A 26,143-nucleotide genomic window follows, 5' to 3' on the forward strand; every position below is an offset into this window, starting at 1 on the left:
CATTTGGAATGCAGAACACGCGCAATAGAGTTCACTCTTTGCGTGTTAACAAAACTAATTTTTTTAAATTTTCTTTTTAAGGAAACACCGACGGGAACAAACGATTTCCCAAGAGACTTAATTTGGTTAAATTTGATTTATATTTCTTGAAATGATTTTGGTATTGTGTTCAAGGATAAATAAACCCGCGTGGGTTATGTGAAGGGTTAATACCAGAGCTGTCGTGTTGGTTACCATTCATAGAAACAAGTAACTTCGGTTCTGTTTTCATGAGAGAAAAAAACCAGGTACAGAATGACAGCTTGAAGTGTATGGGGGGACTGAAACTTCTTTAGTGGAACAACAAGTAACAATTCGACCTTGAACCTTGAAGTCAAGTTACAGTTTATGACACCGCTTTTAACCAGCTCGGACTCACCAATCAACTCTTCATGAATATGATGTTTCGTTAATTTGGAATATCAAGGATTTCATATACGCCGAGATTTCCTGCGCCAGATTACAGGCCAAGCTATGGGCGATACAATCTCCGGTCAATAATACACGTGATTGGGTAATTATGCCGTGTAGATTGAAGATGTTATCTTATCCCATGGTCAAGCGAATGGACATCGGCGTTGTGGTCATTTTGACCAGTCTTCTGTCATCTTCAATCACTCACGGACAATCAGGTGGGTATTTTGCGAACATCAATGAGATTTTGTGATTTAGATAGTTCATACAGGCATGTTTGTATTAAGCTATTCAAACAGTGACTTATTTATCAAGTGTAAACAATGTTTCGCTAAATTAAAGAAAGGCGATGTCAGTGATAAATAATTCAAAGGAATCTGAATTCTGGCGGCACATTTAGGACACATCCTGCTGCATCGTGAACGGCAGCAGGGAAACAAGACTAGTTTTGTTTGCGGGTTTTATTATTGAAACTATTGAACGGTAGATCGAAATATGAAACAAAGCAAAATGCTTCAGCAGAGGTCGTAAGATGGAATCAGAAATCCATGTTCTCGATCCTGGTCCTTTAAATAAGAACTTTGATCAGTTTTCAAATATAAATTTTTTCTTAAGACGTTTCAATTCAGCATTTTAGTCGTTGCCAAATATTTTGAGATTATTGTTTACATCAAAACGGCGTCTTAAAAGCAACTTTTTCCTCAATTTCCGAGTTTAAAGATCGGCGGGTCTGAAAGACCAAGAACAGAATGTAAGACCTACCATGACGAATTAGAGCTCCCTACCCCAAAGTCAATTATTTAAATACTTCACACTGCCGAAATCACTATAAACGGATATAAAAAAACTGTGAATAAAAAGAAACAGCCGTAAATTTACATGATACATAAGCCACTTCGTTAGCGAAATTGCAACTGTGCATCTTTCCAATCTATGTTTTTTACAAATCTGAATCCATCCAATTGGACTCCAAAGTCAGCTTGTTAAATAAAAAGCTCACACTGACGCATTTATTACACAAACTTCTCACACTGTTGGGAATTCTATGACTGTTGACGTAATGAGATGAACTCTTCCACAGTAACTCCTCGCGCCCATGTTCCAATGTCTGGTTATGTAGCTCACCCTTATCACCGAGTAAACTGCTCATCTGCCGCCTCAGATGAACTCCTATATAACCATCAACGATTTGGAACAAAACGTTAACACTCTCTAACTACTTTTCAAATAGAATTAATTGATATCTCCTCATGGTTTTTCGATAGGTCAAACTAATGACCCGACGCTCATAGGCGTGAGGAAGTGTAATTACAATTTTATTTAGATTTCCTCGGTTTTGAAATATTATTTACATTTGATGCAGAGGTTAATTAATTTTTCAAGGATATATTTTTGTCTAATGGCGTTATGATTGATTTGAAAGGGAAAACAACAGACACTAGTGTTGTAAAAATATGACTTGCGTGATTTTGTTTTCTAAAACTCGAAGCTACTCCGCCTACCATAGATATGTTTTAACTTTCTAATCTACGTTTTTGTCATGCGTCTTTTTAAACCAACATTGGTCATTTGTTAGTAGCTATTATATTTTTTTTTGCAATAATCGATCCACGCTATCCCTTGATTAACAAAACCTAGAATACTAATGGCTGCGACTGTAATCAAACTAATGAAAGTTGTTTTTGACGAGGGTAGCTCAAAGACTCCTCAACCATCGTAATGAAACACCCACGCATGTATTGCAAAGAAATGTGCTTGGAAGATTTTACAGACCTGGGACACCACGAATTTATCTCCTTTTGTTTATTTTTTTTACCATAGATGTGTAGTCGAGAGCAAGTTTTGTTTGTTTGTTTGTTGTTTAACACAACACCCAGCAATATTGCAGCTATATGACGGCGGTCTGTAAATAATCGAGTCTGGACCAGACAAGCCAGTGATTGACATCATGAGCATCGATCCACGCAGTACGATGACATGCATCAACCAAGTCAGCGAGCCTGACCACCCGATCCCGTCAGTCGCCTCTTACGACAAACATAGTCGCCTTTTTACGGCAAGCATGGGTTGCTGAAGACCTATTCTACCCTTGATCTTCACGGGCCTCGAGAGCAAGTACTTCAGCCTATCTTTAATACTACATTCATACACATTATCTTAAGCTTGATATGAGAAAACGTATTTTCTTAGCAAGACTGATCACCATGACACAATATTTTTACGAAAGGAAATAACATATTTCCTTAGCAACATATAGATTTATAATATTGATTGTATAAGGATGATACATAGCATAATTATCCGAGTTTGTTTCCAAAGCGAAAATATCATTTATCGGGAATACAAAAAATAATTTTTTCGAGCCCGTGGCACGATCCATTTTTTTATTCCTGACTTATATTTACGATGCAAATACACTCTAGGGTAATAATATCTTTACCATGTCATGTTATTAACCAAATAACGATGTTTCAAGACGCAAATTTACTCACTTAAGAGACGCGTATGAATACAATGATGGCGTGAACCGTCCTATCTATAATATAGTGCAAATTAATATGAATATCCCACTCAGACACAGTATAGTGACTCCGAGCCGACCAGTCCTTGTTATAGCCCCTTAACGCCGTGTGCCAGGCAGGGTAACAACAAGTACCATCTTTATCATAGTTTGTTATGACGCGGCCGGGGATCGAACCCCGGACCTTCCGCTCGGAAGGGCGGACGCTCTACCACTAGACCACGGAGGCGGTCTGTACTGATGTGACCTAGAGTTGTTGACAACTGGACTGAGCGTTATCACCTGGGACATAAGTCTAGCGGCAGTTCTCATCGGGATTACGTTCACGTAACGCCATGATTATTCACATCCTGCTCGTCGCCAGACTTCTGTACCCAGAAAACGTCTCGACTCTCTGACCAATAGGCCTGGAATGAACTAATCATGCGCAATTCAGACTGGGACGTGGTCTGTTTCTTGAACAGAAAACATTACACCGTCCAGTAGCTTTCTTAGTTTTGAGGGATAGCTTGGTAACCATCCGTGTATATTTAACTAGACTTGTGGTATATTTACGGTAAACAAACTTCAAGTTCAAGGCAATTTCAAAGCAGGTATTGTATACGTGGATTATTGTATATTACTGACCAGTGTTCCGCTCCACAAAGCCATTTTAACGCTAAGACGATCGTAACGCCCAGGCTTAAAACAGTCGTAGCGCTAAGATCGCTTTGTGGACTCGTTCTACTGAATAATCTTTGGGCTACGGTTAGGTGTGGTGAGGTGTGGTGAGGTGAGGTGAAGTAGGGTGAGGTGGAGTGAGGTGAAATGGTGTTTGACATCGAGTTCAAAATTACACCTGTCTTTTTTTTCTTGATAAAGTCGGAATCGTACAATCGACTCTACTTTTAGCAGACATTTCTTATGAATATGGAAAGGGTCTTGTCGCTTGTATTTATATAGCACGTTTGCGTGCGTGCGTGCGTGCGTGCGTGCGTGTGTGCGTGCGTGTGTGTCTGCATGTTCTATTTCTGACATATGTTCGTTTCATAGTGCTAGCCCACTGAGACACAGTATACTGACTCCGAGCCAGCCAGTCCTTGTTATATCCCCTTAATGCCGAGCGCCAGACAGGGTAACAACAAGAACCATCTTTTAACGTCTTTTGGTTTGACGCACCCAAGGATCGAACCACCGACCTTAAGCTCTCCAAGCAGACGCTCAATCCTTTAGAGTACGGTAGCGGTCTACGAGGGAAGGTATTCTTGATAGGTATCGGAACCACCAGAGAACTAGAACCACAACAAGTTCATCATGATGAGAAGTTTGTAATAAACACCCCCAAACGGTATATGCCTAATGGGTTTAACTGAGGGAACACATACAGAATTAGCAGAACAGTATTTCAGTTCTACCACTGTGTGTCAACGTAATATGGTTGGGCGGAGGGGTAGCCAAGTGGGTAATGCGTTTGCTCGCCACGCTGAAGACCCGGGTTCGATTCCCCACATGGGTACAATGTGCGAAGCTTATTTCTGGTGTCCCCCGCCGTGATGTTGCTGGAATATTGCTAAAAGCGGCGGAAAACAATACTCACTCACTTAATATGGAAGGGACGCGTTTATTTGTGGGTGGGTGAGTTAGCCTGGTTTAACGCCGCTTTGAACAGTATTTCCATCATATGACGGGGTGTCAGTTTGATTTGGGAGGGAAGCCCGAAGTAATGCGATCTCAGACGTTTACAGCTCCGATGAAACCCACTACCACGCTTTGGTGCTGACAAATCTCGAAAAATCATCAAGGCGAAGTGGGATTCGAACCCCTACACAGGTTTGTTGCAGGGCCAAGGAGATTCGTCTTGCATCGAGATTAACGGTGCCTTAGACGACCTAGCACTGTTATGACGCTGACAAACTAAGGATCATAAGGATTATGAAGCTGTGATCTACCAACCAATTCCGGATCCTGGTACAACTAAGGGACTGAACTCTTCACATTCAATTGAACGCCTCATGCCACTGGAATCTTTCAGCAAAATAGCCATAAACACCTTCCATAAACAAAATGAGGCACAGAATAGAAATACTGGAATGTTTCCTTGGCTGTCAAACAATCTCTTTTTATTTTAAGGCAACATAACGGTAAAGCATGTTAAAACACAAACCTCTTATTTGCATAGCTTTGCTCTTATTTCTTTAGTGATTATATAATATAACAACTGGTCGTCAGTAAAGACAGTACAGTGTTTGTACAAGCAAGCGCAACTCAACATTGAGAGGCAAAAAACATAAGTTATTGGCCTTCAGGAACGAATTCTTGCACACATAACTTTCCCGTAATCCTCCAAATTGAGTAACTGTAGATCATCATCTCCCAAAAAATGACAACTGCTGGAGTTCCCTCATATTTCGTGCGCCAATGTTTGCCTAAAGCTATTTAACATCTCCTTTGTCTTCGTGTACTACCATGTATATTTAAGCACCCTCCCTAGATAGACGACTCACCTCCAAATGTCCGGTCTCCGCTCGTATTTCATATATCATGAAAACCGATCGAGCTCGGCTATTTCTTTACTTTGTCTCAAGGGAGACGAATTTCTTCTCGCGATAAGCGGCTCCGGGAGTGTTTTGCGGCTAGAAATGGATGGCCGTTTACGTGTAAAGATATAGCGCATCGTGTACCAGGATTTACGTATTGGGCAATAATAATTTCAATTCCACGAGAGCTTGGGGCCCAATTGTCGTCGAATTTACAACTGATTCGCCCCAACTCGCCTTGCTATTATATTTTTTGAAGAAAATCGACGTGAAAGAACTGTCATCAAAGCGGATTAATTGCCCGTAGCCTCCAAAGATCTCCCTAGAAGAGATAAATCCTTGGGATTCTCAAATCAACAGGCGGACAAAGCGGCTTTGCACACGGAATAGATGTAGCTGCAATTTTATGCAATTAGTGACTTAGCGGATGATGCCCACGTGGGATGAGCCATACTTTACTGAAATCGCGAGGGAGCGAGATTCCTGAACAGAATGATTTAAACACAATCTGATGTAAGTGGCGGACGATTTTGTCCGGATATATTTGATCAACGCTGATGAAATATTCACAAAAAAGTCCATAAAATGGAATTATATGCTGGTACCAATACGTATGCCGTTTTTTATTGGCTGGATGGCTCTATTGGGTACTCTATTGCTTCTCTGTTTGTATCGAGGCCCCAGGTCCACAAACCCATGTTATTGCCGCGGCATTCATAACTCCCGCATTAACACAGTTAACGTAGACATAGTCTGAGCGCTATAGTCGCTTTGTGAATTGTCGTCTCTAAGCGCAAAGCGATCGTAGCGTTACGCGAGTAAAAGTGTATTAGTCCACATTTCTATGTAGCAGTGTGTTTTTTGTTTAACGCCGCACACAGCAATATTCCAGCTATATGACGGCGGCATGTAAATAATCGAGTCTGGATCAGATAATCTAGTGATTGATATTATGAGCATCGATCTCCGCAAATGGGATACGATGACGACAATCAAACAATTGAGCGAGCCTGACCACCCAATCCCGTTAGTCACCTCTTACGACAAGCATCGGTTGCTGAAGACCAATTCTAACTCCGATCTTCGTGGGGATTTTCCAGAGAGACAAAGTATATACATTTTTGTCAGGAACAATTTATTTTTAAAAAATGATAAGCATTATGGTTTAATAAAAGAAAAATCACCATGGAAAAGGGTAGCAGTATGTCTCAGCGTATTTGGAAGTATTCTTCAGAAAGTTGTTTTCAGAAACAGAACTATCTTTATTTCAGGATACGTGACATTTGAGGGGGACATCACCATTGACGACCCCTTGACCTTCTACAGGCGAGGTGACAACGTGTCCTTCACCTTTAACGCCACCATTAATATCACAGATGTCATAGGCAGTGTGAACATTACTATCAGATCACCAACACTCAAGGTGGGTACAGCGTCTTGAGTTAGTGAGTGAATGGGTGTGTGAGTATTTGTGCACCCTTCTTGCAATATTCCAGGAATATCACGGCACCCATCTTCCCGAGGCAAGGGAGATAACTCACTTTAAAAGTCCAGTTTCCATCCTGGCCTAACTAGGCTGCAATTATGGAGTTATGCTTAGTCCAATCGAAATCGCGTAATAAAATCGACATCCGGTTCGTAAACAACATGGATTTCATAGTGCAGATTTCGATCGACTCCAGGATTTGCAAGGGATGTGTACCGTCAACTGGGCATCGACATATGTTTTGTGAAACTTTTCATGATATAAATCAAGGTGCTCTAGTGATTTGATGCACTTCGCGAAGTAAGACTCGTTTATTGCACTTTATTACAATATATATCTTGATCATCGATCAGATCTTCTTGACTGTGCGCCGCCATATTGTTTGGACTTTTATAGCCAGTTAACTCCCTTGCACGACACCATAAATAGGCTCGACACATTGTACGCATTTGGGGAATAAGGCCCCGGGCTTCAGCGTGACGTGTGGTCGCCTAGACCACTAGGCTACCCGACGGCTGACACAGGATACGTTAACGAACAACAACAGCTACTGTGATGCAGTATTTAACGATATACTGCAACAGTTACTGGGATGCAGTCTTTAACGATATGCTACATCAGCTACTGGGATGCAGTCTTTAACGAGATGCTACAACAGTAACTGGGATGTTGTCTTTAACGATATGCTACAACAGTTACTGGGATGTTGTCTTTAACGATATGCTACAACAGTTACTGGGATGCAGTCTTTAACGATATGCTACAACAGTTACTGGGATGCAGTTTTTAACGATATGCTACAACAGTTACAAGGATGCAGTCTTTAAAGATATGCTACAACAGTTACTGGGATGTAGTCTTTAACGATATGCTACAACAGTTACTGGGATGCAGTCTTTAACGATATGCTACAACAGTTACTGGGATGCAGTTTTTAACGATATGCTACAACAGTTACTGGGATGTAGTCTTTAAAGGTATGCTACAACAGTTACTGGGATGTAGTCTTTAAAGGTATGCTACAACAGTTACTGGGAAGCAGTCTTTAACGATATGCTACAACAGTTACTTGGATGTTGTCTTTAACGAGATGCTACAACAGTAACTGGGATGTTGTCTTTAACGATATGCTACAACAGTCACTGGGATGCAGTCTTTAACGATATGCTACAACAGTTACTGGGATGCAGTCTTTAACGATATGCTACAACAGCTACTGGGACGCAGTCTTTAAAGATATGCTACAACAGCTACTGGGATGAAGTCTTTAACGATATGCTACAACAGCTACTGGGACGCAGTCTTTAAAGATATACTGCAACTTACTGGGACGCAGTCTTTAACGATATGCTACATCAGCTACTGGGATGTAGTCTTTAACGATATGCTACAACAGTCACTGGGATGCAGTCTTTAACGAGATGCTACAACAGTTACCGGGATGTAGTCATTAACGATATGCTACAACAGTTACTGAGATGCAGTCTTTAACGAGATGCTACAACAGTAACTGGGATGTTGTCTTTAACGATATGCTACAACAGTCACTGGGATGCAGTCTTTAACGATATGCTACAACAGTTACTGGGATGCAGTCTTTAACGATATGCTACAACAGCTACTGGGACGCAGTCTTTAAAGATATGCTACAACAGCTACTGGGATGAAGTCTTTAACGATATGCTACAACAGCTACTGGGACGCAGTCTTTAAAGATATACTGCAACTTACTGGGACGCAGTCTTTAACGATATGCTACATCAGCTACTGGGATGTAGTCTTTAACGATATGCTACAACAGTCACTGGGATGCAGTCTTTAACGAGATGCTACAACAGTTACCGGGATGTAGTCATTAACGATATGCTACAACAGCTACTGAGATGCAGTCTTCGAAGCGGAGCCAGCTTGTCTTGCAGAGAGACACGTCCTAAACACTAATTTCAGAAACCGATCTGGATAATCAATAATTGTTTATTATATAAGGGGCTAAATACGATGATTTGTACATGCCTTTCACATCCTATACAAAACTGGCGCCCAAATGTGTTGACTTTGACATTAAGGGATTCCCGGAAAAGAACACGCAACGGAAAGATGTCAGATAAAAGTTACCAATGTCATTTCGGTCAGATTTTAAAAAGCGATTTGTATTATATGGATGTTCAATTTGAAGTAATAATAGTGAAGGAGAACGAAGATGTATTTTTATAAACAGACAACAGGGTGTTATTGACGTTGATTGTTAATTAGTGTTTAAAGGAACGAGCGGTTCACAATACCCGCACTTGCAAACTGATATCTGTTTTATTAACCGCTCCGGCTGCGAGTTTGATGAATGCATTTCATCAAAGTAAATTTGATAACTTTTTAAGCATGTGTGAAATGAAAGGTGTACTTTTTTCAAAGCAATGCTCAGCTCTTTGTAACATAACGCCTTTTGAAACTTTACAGTTTGCAGCATTTTACGACGGACAAAAACTCCGGATCGATATGCACGTGCAGATAAGAGGCGAGTTCCAATTGGTCGGATGTGTGGGGTGCTGCCCTCTATCGGGGAGTGCGAGTGTTGGCATGCCGGGACACGCTCTCCAATACACACCGGCTTGCCGAAATAGTGAAGCGGAATTATTACGATAATAGCCCACACATCTATTCGAGAAAATCATACTGCCGACACGTTCCAATTTCCTTCCAAAACTCCTGTAGATGAAAATCAATTTACAAAGCGACATTATAGTGTATAGTCATTCGGTAAAACGTTAAGAGACGCAGATGTAATAGGGGTCTACCGTTCGGGCACGATTTGACTTTCCAAGACTTCATTTGGGAATTAATTTCTATACATGAACACGTGATCATATTTTCAACTGATGACTATAATACAGTATTGCCAAGTAATTTTAACTCCGAGATAGTTAACGCCACAGATTCGTTTTGAAGATTCAACCCAGCTTCAGACTCAATTTGATTTCTTGCGAGTTTTCACAATGTGGGAATTATACAGGCATTTTAACCATCAACTTGATAACTAAAATAATTGAAAAACGCGAAGGTTAAAAACTACGACCTTCCTATTTTCTAATTATTCTCCGACGTGCCAGATTTTCTGTATTGTGAACAGATTTGGCAAATTGAACTATAAATCCCCACCGAAGTCACTAAACTATTGGTAATGTGACTGTAATTTGGAAAGAGTGCCGGTTTTTACCGTTTCAATTAAACTAGAATGTGTTACAAGAGATTTTATTCCTCGAGCGTTGTTCCCATAACCATAAATATGGGAACAGTTGAAACAGGGTCGGGGAGACTGGTTTCGACCATTGCAGTAAATCAGGCGGTCTTCACTGGAAGTACTGGAAGCCGGTCAAGTTGGCGGAACATCATCAACACCAGACGATATTGGACGCAACTGCCAAATAGGAAATCCTTCCTTACTCGGCACCCTTAATGACCTCCCATATCTCTGTGCACTCTCTGTCAACGATGTCAACGCGCAAATACCCAGATAATTATAGATCGGGGAATACCGTGAGGTGAAAATGGCTTGGGGGGAATTGGGAAGGAATGTACTGAGGATCCGTGTCTCGTGTTGCAATGAATACCTCGTATATAGTTAGTGGGGACTGCCTTAAATTACAGTGGTTTAAATGTCGAATGTTATGTGTCATGGTGTGAGTTAAAGTATTTCCATTCACGGGTCTCTATATCATAAGCTACGGTGTGTTTTCTATTTAGAACGCTGGTTTGCGTTCCAGACAATGTGGCTCTTCTTCCGGATCATAACTTGATAGGGCGCCATAGCCTGTCATACAGACCCTGAAACAAATATATCCAATACAGCCCATGCAAGTCTATAATATTTGGCAAGTCTAGATTACTGTAGTATCAGAAAATGAAGAGTCTGGGATCTCCTTTTAAATATAGTTTATAACTATAATTTCACAACTGTTTTTTCTTGTAAAATATGTTCATTTCGGAGACTAGATGTTAGTCTACGGGCGCCATTTTGTTCCAGATTACCATACTATCAGATACCATAATTCCTATTTCTTTATTCAGTGACGTGAGGATACCTGTGTATTGACGTCACGCTGGTGTGTCACGTACACGTAGGTCGACATGAGACACAGGTCTCTATAACATAGGTCGACACAAGCCTAAAACACCGGTCGACATATGCATTTAACATAGGTCGACATAAGTATTTAACATAGGTCGACATAGGTATTTAGCATAGGTCGACATAGGTATTTAGCATAAGTTGACATAGGTTTTTAAAATAGGCTGGCATAAGTCACTAAATAGGCCGACATAAGCCTTCAACGTAAGTCGACATGAAACTTTAAGGTTCTTATTATTCATTGGTCGATAATTATTCATTGTTCGAATATTATTCATAGGCAGACATAATGTCTATTCCTCCAAGTCAGGGAGAGTACAAAAATATGGTTAAAAAGAATTATTTACAACCAAGAGATGACTTCATTAAGTTGTAGAACACGTTTTATGCACTTTTTAACCTAGACCGACTTAAGTCTCTGAATATATTTTCAGTCAGTCTCTAGCCTGAATATATTTTCAGTCAGTCTCTAGCATACTCGACATATCTCTCCCACGCAGGTCGACATAGGCGTACTATTTACGCTTCTATCACACGTCAAGATAAATCTTTCTCATGAGTGAGTTTATAGGATTAACGCCATGGGCACATTAAACATCACTGCATCAATATGATTGGCGACAACAAGATTTGGGTTTAAACATCCTGAGTCATCCAATGGTCGAGCCTTGTTCGCTTCACGATTATGGTCTCCACTCTGGACTCTGCGGATGAATCCTCCACACCAACTGCAACCGCTGTAAACTCGAGTCGAGGGGTTCACAGTGTGTGCTACGATGTTTGAAAGGTCATATAACTCCTAATGCGAACGAGTACTGTTTGCTCATGTGATTAATCTGAATGATTTCAGTTCTCCAACTCTACACCCTCTGTTCAATGGACCCTAAACGGCCTTGAACTTGATTCTGACACTGGGTCAAAGCCTCTTATTGATTCCACCTCAAACACGGTAAGTCATCAGTCAATAAAAGCCGTGTCACTTTATAACTTCTACTAATATTGCGTTACTCACGTTATTGCAAATTATAAGCAGGAACATTCCAGGGGATGTGTGCTCAGTAATAGCTTTTGGTTTATTGCATGGAATTGCTATTACCACTAATATATTCTGTATGGCGATGCACGGTCAGGTGTGAGCTTTTGAAGTATTCCGGCACTTATTAGTGGAATTTGAAAACTTTTTCTGTCATTGTTGTTTGATGAAGGTTGTCGATGAAGCTGCGGACGTCGATGGCATGTACCACATCTTTCTTCTCAATGTCAAGGCCAACAAATGGGTCTTCAATGGGACATGCGCAATGACAGTTAACGGTAAATCAAAACGCCTAATCAAATCGTAGTAACGTTCACTTTTTGTTTTAGACACGTTAAGGTTAAATTAAGTCCTTGGACAACATAAACTTCAAAAGAAGATTTATGGCAAGCGTCCGATCTGTAAATATGCTTCAGTAGCTTATAGTTATTATAAGTTTTAATTTTCCAATTCTTAGCAGTTCTAACCGAATAATTCAGTACACAGTAGCATATTCCACCTCCTTTTCTGTGGTATCATACATTAAGTCGTTGTATTTGAATATTATTTTAACTCTAGTTTCTCTCAGATGACGTTGGTCCTGGTCGTCGTGTTCAGACGTTCCTGGACGTCGCGACCCCGATCCTGGAAGGGAACGCTACATCACTAGCGACCATATACTCCAACTACCGTTACACACCACCTTTACACGCGAAACTCAATCCCCCTCCGTCAAACATTATTGGTATACGGGAGACACTCGAAGGAAACGTGTCCTTGACCTTGACCGAGGATAACGTTGAACCTCTGGTCGAAATCATCACCGTGTACGAAAATACATCAAGGGAGGTAATGCTTACCATCACGGCCATGGATGTGAATGGTACTTACGGATTTAATGACGACGTCACTGACGTAATCACACATGTGAAACCGAGGCTCAAGTCAACGCTGAGCTCATATCAACGTGATATAGGGTCAGTTCAGTTACCTCTGTTGATTAGCAATGGGTCTGCTGGTTCCGGGGTTGCTGTAAAATTCGTGCTTCGACTGGAGGACTATGCCAATATGTCGGACGGGGACGTGTTGACCGTCGGCGCTGGGGTCAAGTTCGGGAACAGCATGATAATGATGTCAAAGATGAACCTGACCGTTAAGGCTCCTGACGCCGACAGCAGACGTCCTGACCTTGACCTTCATCTTACTACCTCTGCGGCCTGTGCTGGACAAGACACGTATTTTTTACCTTAAATCATTTAATCAGATTTACCTGCAACAAGAGGGGGGCATGGGTGGCCAAGTCGTCTCAGGCGCCGTGATTCGCTGTGTAGAGTTGCGTCCGTGGACACGCCAGAAACCTATGATTGGTTCGAATCCCGGTTCGCCCCGATTATGTTTCCAGGTTTGTCAGCACCATACCCGTGCTCGTTGGTTTCACCGAAGTGGTAAACGTCTGAGACCTGCATCACTTCGGGCTTTCCTCCCACATTAAGCTGATACACCGCGGTATAACTTGAATACTGTTAAAAGCGGCGTTAAACCCAACTCACTCACTACCTGCAACAAGATAAGGGACCAACAATCTTGGGGTCTGGGAATTTTTCAAGAGACAGGTTATGTTTCATTCTTCAAAACACGCATCTTTTCGGTGAATGAGAGAACCGAATAATATTCCACAACACATATTTTATCTGGACATCCACCCGTGAAGATCCGAGTTAAAATTGGTCTTCAGCAACCTATGCATGTGTCCCAATTAAAGATCCGTGTTAGACGTGTTATTCAGCAACCCATGCTTGTCGTAAGAGGCGACTAACGGTGTCGGGTGGGCAGGCTTGCTGACTTGCCGTCGTATCTCAGTTGCGTAGATTATGATGTCAATCACTGGATTGTCTGGTCCAGACTCAATTATATACAGACCGCCGTCACACAGCTGGGATATTGCTGAGTGCGGCGTTAAACAACAAACAAACAAACAAACAAATCTGGACATCCAACATGATCAGCGGACAATTAATTTTTTCTTGTAAAACCTGAGAAGATATTATTTCCCAGACTATCAGCTGGACCTCAGTCTTCTGAGGGTATCGGGGGCACGGGTGGCCCAGTCGTCTGAGGCGCCGCGATTCGCTGTGCAGAGTTGCGTCCCTTGGACACGTCAGAAACCTATGATTGTGGGTTCGAATCCCGGTTCGCCCCGATTATGTTTCCAGGTTTGTCAGCACCATACCCGTGCTCTTGGGTTTCACCGAAGTGGTAAACGTCTGAGACCTGCATCACTTCGGACTTTCCTCCCACATTAAACTGACACGCCGCGATATAACTGGAATACTGTTAAAAGCGGTGTTCAACCTAACTCACTCACTCACTTCTGAGGGTATCATTTACCTTACCTGACAGTGTTTAGAATCTACGTACATACAGGACTAAAAATAACACTGATATTTCGTCTCTTGGGCACGCCAGAATCCTATGATTGTGGGTTCGAATCCCGGTTCGCCCCGATTATGTTTCTGTGTTTGTCAGCACCATACCCGTGCTCGTGGGTTTCACCAACTTGGTAAATGTCTAAGACTGATCAAATCAGGCTTTCCACCCACATCAAGCTGACGTGCCGTGATATAACTGGAATAGTGTTGTAAGCGGCGTTAAACCCAGTTCACTCACTCACTCACTGATGTTTCTTTAGTCCTGACCCTCATTATCCGGACACACATACGCACACACGCACGCACGCGTAAATTACCGTATGCCATTCACGTCAACGTCTTCGTCAACTCTCCCCAGAAACTACGTGGACATGCAGGTGTCAATCGCTCATGGGGAAAAGTCTAACGCAACGGCGTACGACATTGAGGTCATCGTCTTCCCTCTGCCGTCCATGACGTTCCTCTCCGCCCCCGGGATCGCCCCCAGAGACTACTCATACCTCGTGACCGACACAGGCCCGTATCTCCGAATAACGGTCAGTGTAACTGAGAATACTGGTTTTCAGAATCGATCTACGCAGTTGGGACCATGTATTTTTGTCGATAAAATCCCAGGCAATTTTAAAGTGTATACTTTTTTTGCACGTCAGTGTATTTAAGATGCGTTTGTTTGCAGCATTATTCCCATTGAATCCTGCTGTACATTTCCTAATGCCATTGTGTAGGATGAATGTACAGCGAATGTGAAGGTTGAAATGCAATCCCTGGAATAAACCAAGGGTTATTTCTGTGTGTACCTTGCTTTGGCATTTATCAAATATGAATTTGAGATGTCATCTTCTAAATGCATTGACAGCTGCATCATCACGAATACTATAACTGGCTGTATATGAATCGTCCATGAGTTTTAGGATACATCTTACAGCCATCAAAGTTGCCCTTCCCTGCATCTGCTGAGTGAGTGAGTGAGTGAGTGAGTGAGTGAGTGAGTTATGTTTAACGCCACTTTTAACAGTATTCCTGGTAATTCACGGCGTGTCAGCTTGATGTGGGAGGAAAGTCTAAAGTGATGCAGGTCTCAGACGTTTACCACTTTGGTTAAACCCACGAGCACGGGTATGGTGCTGACAAACCTGGAAACATAATCAGGGTGAACCGGGATTCGAACCCACGAGCAGGCGTGTGTATGGTGCTCAATAATGATGATAATTCTGCAGTGGACAGTGTGTTTGCTTGTCGTGCCGATTTCGGAGTTCAACGTTCTGTTTAGCTAATTGGGTTCGAATAGTTCTTCAGCAACCCATGCTTGTCGTATTTGTATTTCTTTATTCATTTCGCACTTTAGGCCATCGGCCCGTTGTACATTTAGATAGTCAGGCCCACAATGGACATTAACGAGCTTCTTATATTTATGGCATGGAAAATATATAGTGAAAGTTTTTTCATGGTTTCAGGATGACATGATGACAACAATAGGTTAAATGTATGTAACGTAGGATGGACATGATATTTTCCTGGAATATATTTGTTTCTAAGATTATTACTTGTCGTAAGAGGCGACTAACGGGATCGGGTGGTCAGGCTTGGTGTTGATGCAGGTCATCGTATCCCAATTGCGTGGATCGATGCTCATGAAATTAATCACCCGAATAGATTACTAGATTATTTACAGACCGTCCTGGTATAGCTGGAGTAATGCCGAGTGCGGCGTTAAACAACAAAAAAGGCAAACAAAACATTTTTATCCAATTGTGGACACGGGCTGCCCAGTGATGAAAGAGCGACTTTCGCTAGGCAGAGTTGCGTCCCTTCGTATTCCTAGGATTCGCTGATCATGGGTTAGCACAATGCCCGTTCTTGGGGGTCCCACTTAAATCTACGACCTGCATTAACTATGGTTATGCGGCGTGATATTACTGAAATATTAATCACGGCGGCGGAAAAGCCCGTTCATTCACTTGGTGTGTCACAAGATCCGGCGTAATCACAGTTCAGTCGTTGGATTAATTTTTTTGTTCCGTTTTCATTTTTCTAAAAAAATTATCGGTTTTCAATCTTATTTTCAGCTTGGTCGATTGACGTTCAGCGACCCAGCCTTAATAGTGCTGAAGATGAGCGTGCAGATGAATGAGAGCAACGTCCGTGACGCCACCCACTACACCGTGCCCGCTCAAATCACAAACTTCAACGACCGTTGGGACCGCGGTGTCGATACAGTCGCGCCTTTGGAGTATTTGAGCGTCAAACTCAACAAGAAATGCGGTGCGTGGAGCCTTTGTTATTTAGAATGTGTGAAAGACGCTGCGTGGAGTACGCGCACAGAGGCAAGAAGTCGGTTTGGGTGACAAAGGAAAATGTGTGTCGAAATTTGTTTTACAAATACTTGGCACTGCCGCAGAATGCAAGTTCTTACGTATATGACTATATGCCACTTTGAAGTGTATTTCTGTGATATCCGCCTAATATGCTATATAAAACACAAGTGAGTGAGTGAGTGGATATTATGAGAGGATGGAGGTTTGGGGGAGGTGGATAAGTAAGTGTGTGAGTGGTTTTTTATTGTACGTATATGTGTTATGCAAGTGCCTGTGATTCTGATTTCCATATCTTATTTTAATATATATTATATTATCCATATTGGACTTTAGCCTGATGCATTTATACATGTTAAAAGAGTATAAATTCTAAACATGTTTGGATTATGGGTATTTTGTGTGTAGGTTATGAGGCGATAGCTAATTTTATGTGTTTAGACCCTAAACATGTTTAGGTAGAACACAACAAATGTGCATACCGTTTAGAATTTAAACACATTCCTAAACATGTCTGGTAAGTGTTTACATTCTTAATTATTTTACAGTGTTGTTTAAGTAGTGAATTATGCTAATTTAAAAAGTGATATTTACTAATCTTCAGCATCTTCTTGCAATCTACTAGGCAGGATAGTAAATGGGCTCTTTACTAACCTTCTGGCTGCAGTTAACTCACTAAACCCTTTTCTCAGTGCTACGTCATGCAGATTGTAGTCGGTACTATTTACCGTATTTACCGCGGGTACGGTAAACCAAGGCTCACAATAAGACAGAATCTGGCAGCTGAACCAATTACCAGCGGATCCTGACAAGGTTAAGGGACGCAACTCTACATTTTAGCTGCCTAGTAGTTTGTATTGAGCCACATGGTTCTCAGATACAGGCGCCAAAGCATTGTGCCAAGAATATGATTGTTTGTGATACAAACCTCCATATATCCTTCTTTAATAATCTATTTGATAAACGAAGACGTATTCGTGTTCATTCCGTGCCTGACATTTCTTCAGGATCGAAACAAAACGCCATCGTGTCTAATCGTTGGTTGGTTTGTTGCACTCAGCAATATTCCAGCTATATGACGGCGGTCTGTAAATAATCGTGTCTGTACCAGACAATTCAGTGATTAATATCATGAGCATCGATCCACGCAATTGGGATCGATGACATGCATCAACCAAGTCAGAGAGCCTGACCGCCCGATCCCGTTAGTCGCCTCTTACGACAAGCATGGGTGGCTGACGACCTATTCTACCCCGGATCTTCACGGGTCGTCTAATCGTTTGCCAATGTGATTATCCGGTTCTGTTGATCATTCAACATAGATCTAACCACAAGAGCTTGTCTGAATCACAGAACGTCATAATGTGATTAAAGACAAGAATGTGCTCAGTGCAGCGAGTCTTTTCTGTTCCGAGAGAAGGAATCGATATTTGTGTTTTTTTATCAATCTTAAGCTCGTTCATCTGAATCATGTGATTACACGAAGTCCATTTCATTGTAGTTGCAAATGTACACTTTCTTATCATTAATTGCTATGCTATTCCATTTCCGTTATTATGTCTAAAATATGAGGCAGACGGAATCAGGTATTATACATTATTCCTGAAATGGCAGGTATTATACCTTTCTGAATACCGGTTAAGATTCGTCTTCAGCAACCCATGCTTGTCGTAAAATGCGACAGGGTGGTCATGGTTAATTTGGTTGAAGCATGTCATCATATCCCAATTGCTTAGATCGATGCTCATGATGTTAGTCTGGTCCAGATACGATTATTTACAGACGCCGTCATATAGCTGGAATATTGCGAAGTGTTAAAGAAATAAACACAGATATTAAAATAATAACCGATCATACGTGTTAACTGTAACATATATAAACAAAGATCACCGAATTAGATTTGCAATGGACATCATGGACAGAAATTGTATGGCCATATGTTCTCGGTCTCGCGATAGCTTCAATATGTTACATTGCATCTGACTTCCTTCCCAGCTGAGCGTTACACCTGGACGTATGGCTCTTCGTGCACGTGCGCGTTCGACTCCAACAGGACCGACTGCGGCTGCTGCATCGATCACAACTCCGTCAACGTCGTCCAGTGTGGAGAGGTCAACCCTTCTCTGTGTGTTCCTGACGATCGGCGGTGGCTCTGCTCCAGGTCCACTCGGGGTACGTCTCCAGATTGACGTGGTACATGTCTTGTGGTCGTTCTGTTAGTTCTAGCTACGTGATAGAGTCAGTGGCTATGGTATTACACCGCTTTTAGCAATATTCCTGCAATATTACGGCGGGGAACATATGGCATTGGCTTCACATATGTGGCATGGAACCAGGGTCTTGGCGTGAAAAGCGAGAGAGAGAGAGAGAGAGAGAGAGAGAGAGTAGTAAGTGTGGCTGTGTAGATGGATGTGGGTATAGGTTGGACATTGCGTTAACAGGATGTGACAAGTCATCATGTCAATCTCTGGTCCGGTTCAGAATCGATTATTTCAAGACAGGCGTTAAAAAGCTGGAAATTTGTTGAACGAGTTTAACAAAAGTATGCAGAACATCTTGAACTGTCCCTACTAAGAAAACGACCAATGGAGATAAATCACATTAGAAAATCGAAGAGGACGGCTGCACTGCCTGTACGTTCGAGTCAATTTATCGCGTGTTCAATCAATATTGGATGGACTGTGTCCCAGGTACTGCAGCTCACCCTTCCACTTGAAATAGCATCAACCAAAAGTAATTTGACTCCTGCTTCGTTTGACAGACAATAACTCAAGTGGTAATGCATAACATTAAATGTGATCTACACCATAGCATGGATAGTTAAGGATATAATAGGTTCGGGTCATTCTGAATAAGCATTTTAATCTACAACCCTTCCAGTAAATCTGATTAAATGGTGTCTCGTTGACAGGAAGATTTGTCTATACAATTTATTTTCAAAGCGACATACCAGCATTAACTCCTCTGTGACTTTAAAGGAGGGATAAAAAACGGAATAATCCTTTCTAATCCAAAAAACTAGTTCGAATTTCATTTTTTAACAAGTTCTGGGAAATTAAACCGTTTTTCTAAATTCTTCCCGTTGTCCCCACTGTGTGTAAGAAATAATTTCTTCAGAAACAATTTCTCCGATTTCTCATTTGTGCAACTTGGTTTTGTTAGATCTCGCTTCAAATTATCTGCCTTTTTGCTTTAATTATTTTCATTGTATATTTTTCTGTGGGTCAACAAAGGTAAACGGTTCGGTGGCGGCTCCTAGCGGCGGTGTGAGGAGTTGTCGCCGTTATGTCTGACGATCAATCGCTATGCACTTGGCCATATTGAGAAGGACAGCACATATCTGGATGTGAAATTGTTTCGGATATAAGCACGGGGAATTGAACCAGTTTTTCGGCAATTTCAACACAATAAACACGAAGCAGAAAACAGACTATCTTGCTGTTCCGCACAATTGGGGATAGTTTTTACCAAGAAGAGCGCCGGGCAGTCGCACTTCTCTCATGATGAAAACCATTCGGCAAAATTGTGCAGCTATCGCTTTTCTGATCAATCTGGAGTCTTCTCGATCAAGTTTTTTGTCTCTCTCATACGTGATTATGTCACAAAACATGCCTTGAAGAATATCCGCTCTCGGTCCGACTTTGAGAATACGTGATAATTTCAGAGTTGAAAGTGGAAAGTTGAGTCTTTGCTGTGGTAGCAATAGCGGAAGGTTTTATATCGAACCAGCAGAAAATGCCTCAATGCAAACAAATAAGTATCGTCGTTTAGGAGTCAAGAATATGATACTGCGTCCAGAAATAACACTTTGAAATAAGTAGCTGATGTTGAAAATATTTAACGCGAAGTGACGTGACGCACTTTTGCGAGTACACAGTAGGCACACACGTAACGTCACTAAGGTGAAGGCCACATGACTACTGCGTATGAAGCACGTCGTACTCTTTTTGCTGATCGGTTAATAGGTTAATAGGGAGGAGATAATATGGATCATTATGCGCTGGTAAAGAACGAGTCTGTTGACAAAATGTCCGGGGACGTTTAAAAGTTACTTTGGAAACACACTATAGGACACCTTTGATTATACAGCATATTATATATTATATCTCCATTTCATTATGGGGGCGGTCGGGTAGCCTAGTGGTTTAAGCGTTTGCTCGTCACGCCGAAGACCCGGGTTCGATTCCCGACATGGGTACAATGTGTGAAGCCCATTTCTGGTGTCCCCCGTCGTGATATTGCTGGAATATTGCTAAAAGCGGCGTAAAACCATACTCACTCACTCACTCCATTTCATCATGATATTCATACCCGTTTTGCCCCTGACATCTCCAGTTATACATGAGACGATACATACCAACAAGGGTAGATTACTTGTGGCAGCATTACTTTCCCTGTACGGAATTCCATAGCCTTGCTCCAAGCCTGTACTGAAAGATAGGTCCATGTGTGTATAAAGTAAGTCTATCCTAATAATAGGCAAGTCTAGATAAGCTCGCCAGTCTCTTATAGGGACAGCTTGTTCATACCATTTATATAATCTAGAAATAACATCAGTAATGTTTGCCTCAGAGGCTTTTGAAAGTCTAGTAGTTCATGTAACCAATATTGTGTTATTTGATTGGATAGTTATTTTTAGTGTCGTGTTATTCGAACTGGTGGCGAATAGGTCTGGGGTATTTGTCTTAATGGATTGGGGATATGGCAGTCTGGATAATGGAGGATGGTTTTGGTTGATTCGTCAATGTGTGGGGGTTACTATGCGTCTTTGAGCCCTAATAAAGCTCACCCTGTTGACGAGTGAGTGAGTGAGTTGGGTTTAACGCCGCTTTTAACAGTATTCCAGTTATATCGCGGCGTGTCAGTTTTAATGTTGGAGGAAAGCCCGGAGTGATGCAGGTCTCAGACGTTTACCACTTCGGTGAAACCCACGAGCACGGGTATGGTGCTGACAAACCTGGAAACATAATCGGGGCGAACCGGGATTTGAACCCACAATCATAGGTTTCTGGCATGCCCAAGGGACGCAACTCTGCACAGCGAATCGCGGCGCCTCAGACGACTGGGCCACCCGTGCCCCTATTACGCTTAAGCTTGGATGTCCTGGCAGTGGTTTGTTTTCATATCATGGCGTGCCAGCTTTGTATCAAAGGGAAGCGACCAAGGTCTAAGACGTTGCCACTTTGAAGTGTATTTCAGTGATCGCGAATCGCGGCGCCTTAGACGACTGGGCCACACGTGCCCCCCCCCCCCCCCCCCCCCTCTGTAGACGAACTTGAAAAAGAACTGTCAAAGTTAGGCTAGAAACACGTGGTATTTAGGGAATGTTCTTTTATTATAAGGGTTCTATAATAAATGACCAGTCCCTTATTAGTAAATGAAAGTATTTCTTTCTGATTCGTTAATAGTTACAAGTTAATACAGCTAGTTGTGCCCCGGTAAAGTTTGAAGGACGATTTAAAGTTGGTAGCTTGTGTTCCTCATTTTTTTTCATCGTAGCGGCTCGTGATATTGGAGTCGCCATGACTATCACTGGCACCCCTGTGGCTTGAACATGACAGGCGTATGACATGGTATTGCTGAGGGTGTCAGGATTGTTCTAACCCCCTGTGGGCTGCTGGTGGTACCGTAGATTAGGAGTTGGTGTGGTGACGGTTGTTCTTTAGGGATCGCTTTACGTCGTGATGTGGAGACACTCGGGCTATTAGTGATGTATCGGTATCGCTTTGGTCGTGAGTCATCGTTCCACAATTACTTTGCATCACTAAGGTGTAGATTCGTAAGGGCGATGTCGACGAAATATTTTTTTTTGTAATTTCTGCTCGGCGAAAATGGGTGTTATATATTCATCAACATCATTCATTCCAGAAAGCATTTGATTAGCTGTAGGTGTCATATGAACATGTGCAATCTGTCCTTGCAGGATTTACCAATCGGAGCAAGATTGATGGTGTTAGTGGGGAGAGCTACGAGTGTGACGCCAGCCAGAAATACAGGTACCTCACATGCGGTAGACCGAGTACGTCACATGCGGTAGACAGCGTATGCCACGTTCTGTAGACAGCGTACGTCACATATAGACAGCGTACGTCGCATGTAGTAGACAGGGTACGTCACATGTAGTAGACAGCGTACGTCACATGTAGACACCGTACGTCGCATGTAGTAGACTGTGTACGTCACATGTAAACAGCGTACGATACGTGCAGTAGACAGCATACGCCACATGCAGTAGACAGCGTACGATACGTGCAGTAGACAGCGTACGTCACATGTAGTAGAAAGCGTGCGTCACATGCGGGACAGCATGTAGTAGACATCGTACGTCACATGTGGTAGACAGCGAACGTCGCATGTAGTAGACGGCGTACCTCACATGTAGTAGACAGCGTACGTCACATGTAGTAGACAGAGTACGTCGCATGTAGTAGACGGCGTACGTTACGTGCTACGAATGGAGCAAGTGATATCGTTTTTCACTATTCTTCAAAGGGAAACACGTAACAATAACAACAGAAATAATAACAATAATGATAATATTTTCAGCCGCCAACCAAACTCTCAGACATCTTGCTTCAAGGAGTCCGCTGACGGTTTCAGAGGTACGGCTCGGACCATTTGACTTTCCTGGTCTGGTGTTTTCTATTTTTTAAACAAGAGTGATTTGTCCCACATAAACGTAATTTGTCGTCAAGTATTAAAAATATAATTTTTTTTAAATGTTCACTGGAATCCTGAACTGAAATAAGTTGTGGGTGCCAAAACTGTATGTTTTGAAGGGGTGATTGAACAATTATACCTCAACTAAACACACCCATTCTTCTTGTATTAATACTCAACTTTCAATAAATTCAATTGTCTATTCTTAATAGAGTCTTGGTCAGGAAAGCACTCATTTATAAAATGAGCAAAGATCCAACGAAATTGAAAGTCTAAGTTCGTGCTTGGATTATCGGTACAATAGAAATGAATTGCCTTTATTTGTATTGTAATATCACATCAGCGTCCCTTCTTTAAGATCTCAAATATTGTATTCTCCGTGGTATTCTTTGTCACTTTAATTCACAGAAATCCACCCAATCGTTGGTGTTATAGTAGGGAAGGACGCGGCAACTAACACCCTGTATGGAGTTTCCAGTACCGGAACTGCTCACATTATCAGCGAGGATGCTGGGAAAACGTGGTATACGATCCGAGAAAGTGTCTTCCTGAGAGCAAGTTCTGCCGCCTCGTATATATCCGCCGCTCTCACCTGAATACCCTGTGTCATTAATCATAATTAAACATTTATTTTAGATTCTTACACACGAAGGCCCTGTAATTGGATAAAAATGTCTCGACCATGTGTAAAATAGAATAAATTCACTTCCATTGCTGACTGAAATTGATTATTTTATCAAAGATAGAATCAATCACATTCTAGAATATAATGGCGATCTTTGAATATCCAGATTTGTATTTTGGGTAATTCTATCAACTGAGCTTTCTTCAGTTACAATTATGTTCAACCGTTCTGCGACAATGGAACATTATGACCGCATATTTATATACACTCCCTAAAAGAAAATTTCAGTCACCCCCCGGGTTGGTGTGGGTGTGGGTGTGGGTGTGGGTGAGGGTGTGGAGTGTTCTGGACTTCTTTCATAAAACGTGTGTATATTATGAGCCACTTAACACAAAATAATCTTTGGATATTTTCCTTTCAAAAACGTTGTATCTGCTTTAGCACACAAATCAATCTGGGTCCTGTTCCTCAAAGCGATCTTAGCGCTACGATGATCGTAAACCTCTGTTAAAGTATGGGAATTACGGTCACCTTAGTGCTAAGATCGCTTTGTGAAACGGGGCCATGGACTACACATGAACAGTTACAATGTTAACGAAGTACAAATATGTGGGGTATTGTACCTCCGGTGTTGTATTTCAGAATGGAAGTCTAAAACGCCTCAAATATGACGAATCAGCTTGCTTGTTATTACATTATGCAAGCTGGACGATCGAGCCGATGCGAAGGCAGGGAGAGTGTGGATGGTATAGAGCCGATGCGAAGGCAGGGAGAGTGTGGATGGTAAAGAGCCAACGTGAAGGCAGGGTGAGTGTTGATGGTATAGAGCCGATGCGAAGGCAGGGAGAGTGGTGTGGATGGTATAGAGCCGATGTGAAGGCAGGGAGAGTGTGGATGGTATAGAGCCAATGTGAAGGCAGGGAGAGTGTGGATGGTATAGAGCCGATGTGGAGGCAGGGAGAGTGTGGATGGCATAGAGCCGATGTGAAGACAGGGAGAGTGTGGATAGTATAGAGCCGATGTGAAGGCAGGGAGAGTGTGGATAGTATAGAGCCGATGTGAAGGCAGGGAGAGTGTGGATGGTATAGAGCCGATGTGAAGTCAGGGAGAGTGTGGATGGTATAGAGCCGATGTGAAGGCAGGGAGAGTGTGGATGGTATAGAGCCGATGTGGAGGCAGGGAGAGTGTGGATGGCATAGAGCCGATGTGAAGACAGGGAGAGTGTGGATAGTATAGAGCCGATGTGAAGGCAGGGAGAGTGTGGATAGTATAGAGCCGATGTGAAGGCAGGGAGAGTGTGGATGGTATAGAGCCAACGTGAAGGCAGGGTGAGTGTTGATGGTATAGAGCCGATGTGAAGACAGGGAGAGTGTGGATTGTATAGAGCCGATGTGAAGACAGGGAGAGTGTGGATGGCATAGAGCCGATGTGAAGACAGGGAGAGTGTGGATGGTATAGAGCTGATGTGGAGGCAGGGAGAGTGTGGATGGCATAGAGCCGATGTGAAGACAGGGAGAGTGTGGATGGCATAGAGCCGATGTGAAGACAGGGAGAGTGTGGATGATATAGAGCTGATGTGGAGGCAGGGAGAGTGTGGATGGTAAAGAGCCAACGTGAAGGCAGGGTGAGTGTTGATGGTATAGAGCCGATGCGAAGGCAGGGAGAGTGTGGATGGTATAGAGCTGATGTGGAGGCAGGGAGAGTGTGGATGGCATAGAGCCGATGTGAAGGCAGGGAGAGTGTGGATGGCATAGAGCCGATGTGAAGACAGGGAGAGTGTGGATGATATAGAGCTGATGTGGAGGCAGGGAGAGTGTGGATGGTAAAGAGCCAACGTGAAGGCAGGGTGAGTGTTGATGGTATAGAGCCGATGCGAAGGCAGGGAGAGTGGTGTGGATGGTATAGAGCCGATGTGAAGGCAGGGAGAGTGTGGATGGTATAGAGCCAATGTGAAGGCAGGGAGAGTGTGGATGGTATAGAGCCGATGTGGAGGCAGGGAGAGTGTG

General features: G+C 42.5%; 1 protein-coding gene across 1 annotated transcript; it reads left to right on the plus strand.

The window, feature by feature from the left end:
* The first annotated feature begins 290 nt into the window (after positions 1 to 290).
* Positions 291 to 24,191, plus strand: LOC124133124. The gene is made up of 11 exons (XM_046497382.2): positions 291 to 671; positions 6,762 to 6,913; positions 11,950 to 12,048; positions 12,305 to 12,410; positions 12,701 to 13,346; positions 14,899 to 15,076; positions 16,607 to 16,802; positions 18,848 to 19,024; positions 22,776 to 22,848; positions 23,399 to 23,454; positions 23,921 to 24,191. The coding sequence occupies exons 1-11, from the start codon at positions 560 to 562 to the stop codon at positions 24,106 to 24,108; spliced, it is 1,983 nt and encodes a 660-aa protein (XP_046353338.2). The 5' UTR covers positions 291 to 559; the 3' UTR covers positions 24,109 to 24,191.
* The last annotated feature ends 1,952 nt before the right edge of the window (positions 24,192 to 26,143 follow it).

The sequence above is a fragment of the Haliotis rufescens genome, unplaced genomic scaffold, assembly GCF_023055435.1.
Source record: "Haliotis rufescens isolate VD_foot unplaced genomic scaffold, xgHalRufe1.0.p SCAF_23, whole genome shotgun sequence".
Classification (NCBI taxonomy): Eukaryota; Metazoa; Mollusca; class Gastropoda; order Lepetellida; family Haliotidae; genus Haliotis; species Haliotis rufescens.

What these genes read in the sequence shown, in the direction of transcription:
- LOC124133124 (XM_046497382.2), top strand. Translation starts at nt 560, where the DNA reads ATGCCGTGTAGATTGAAGATGTTATCTTATCCCATGGTCAAGCGAATG. An exon ending in TCAGATCACCAACACTCAAG is followed by an intron (nt 6,914 to 11,949) that starts GTGGGTACAGCG and finishes GAATGATTTCAG; the next exon opens with TTCTCCAACTCTACACCCTC. An exon ending in GCCCGTATCTCCGAATAACG is followed by an intron (nt 15,077 to 16,606) that starts GTCAGTGTAACT and finishes TCTTATTTTCAG; the next exon opens with CTTGGTCGATTGACGTTCAG.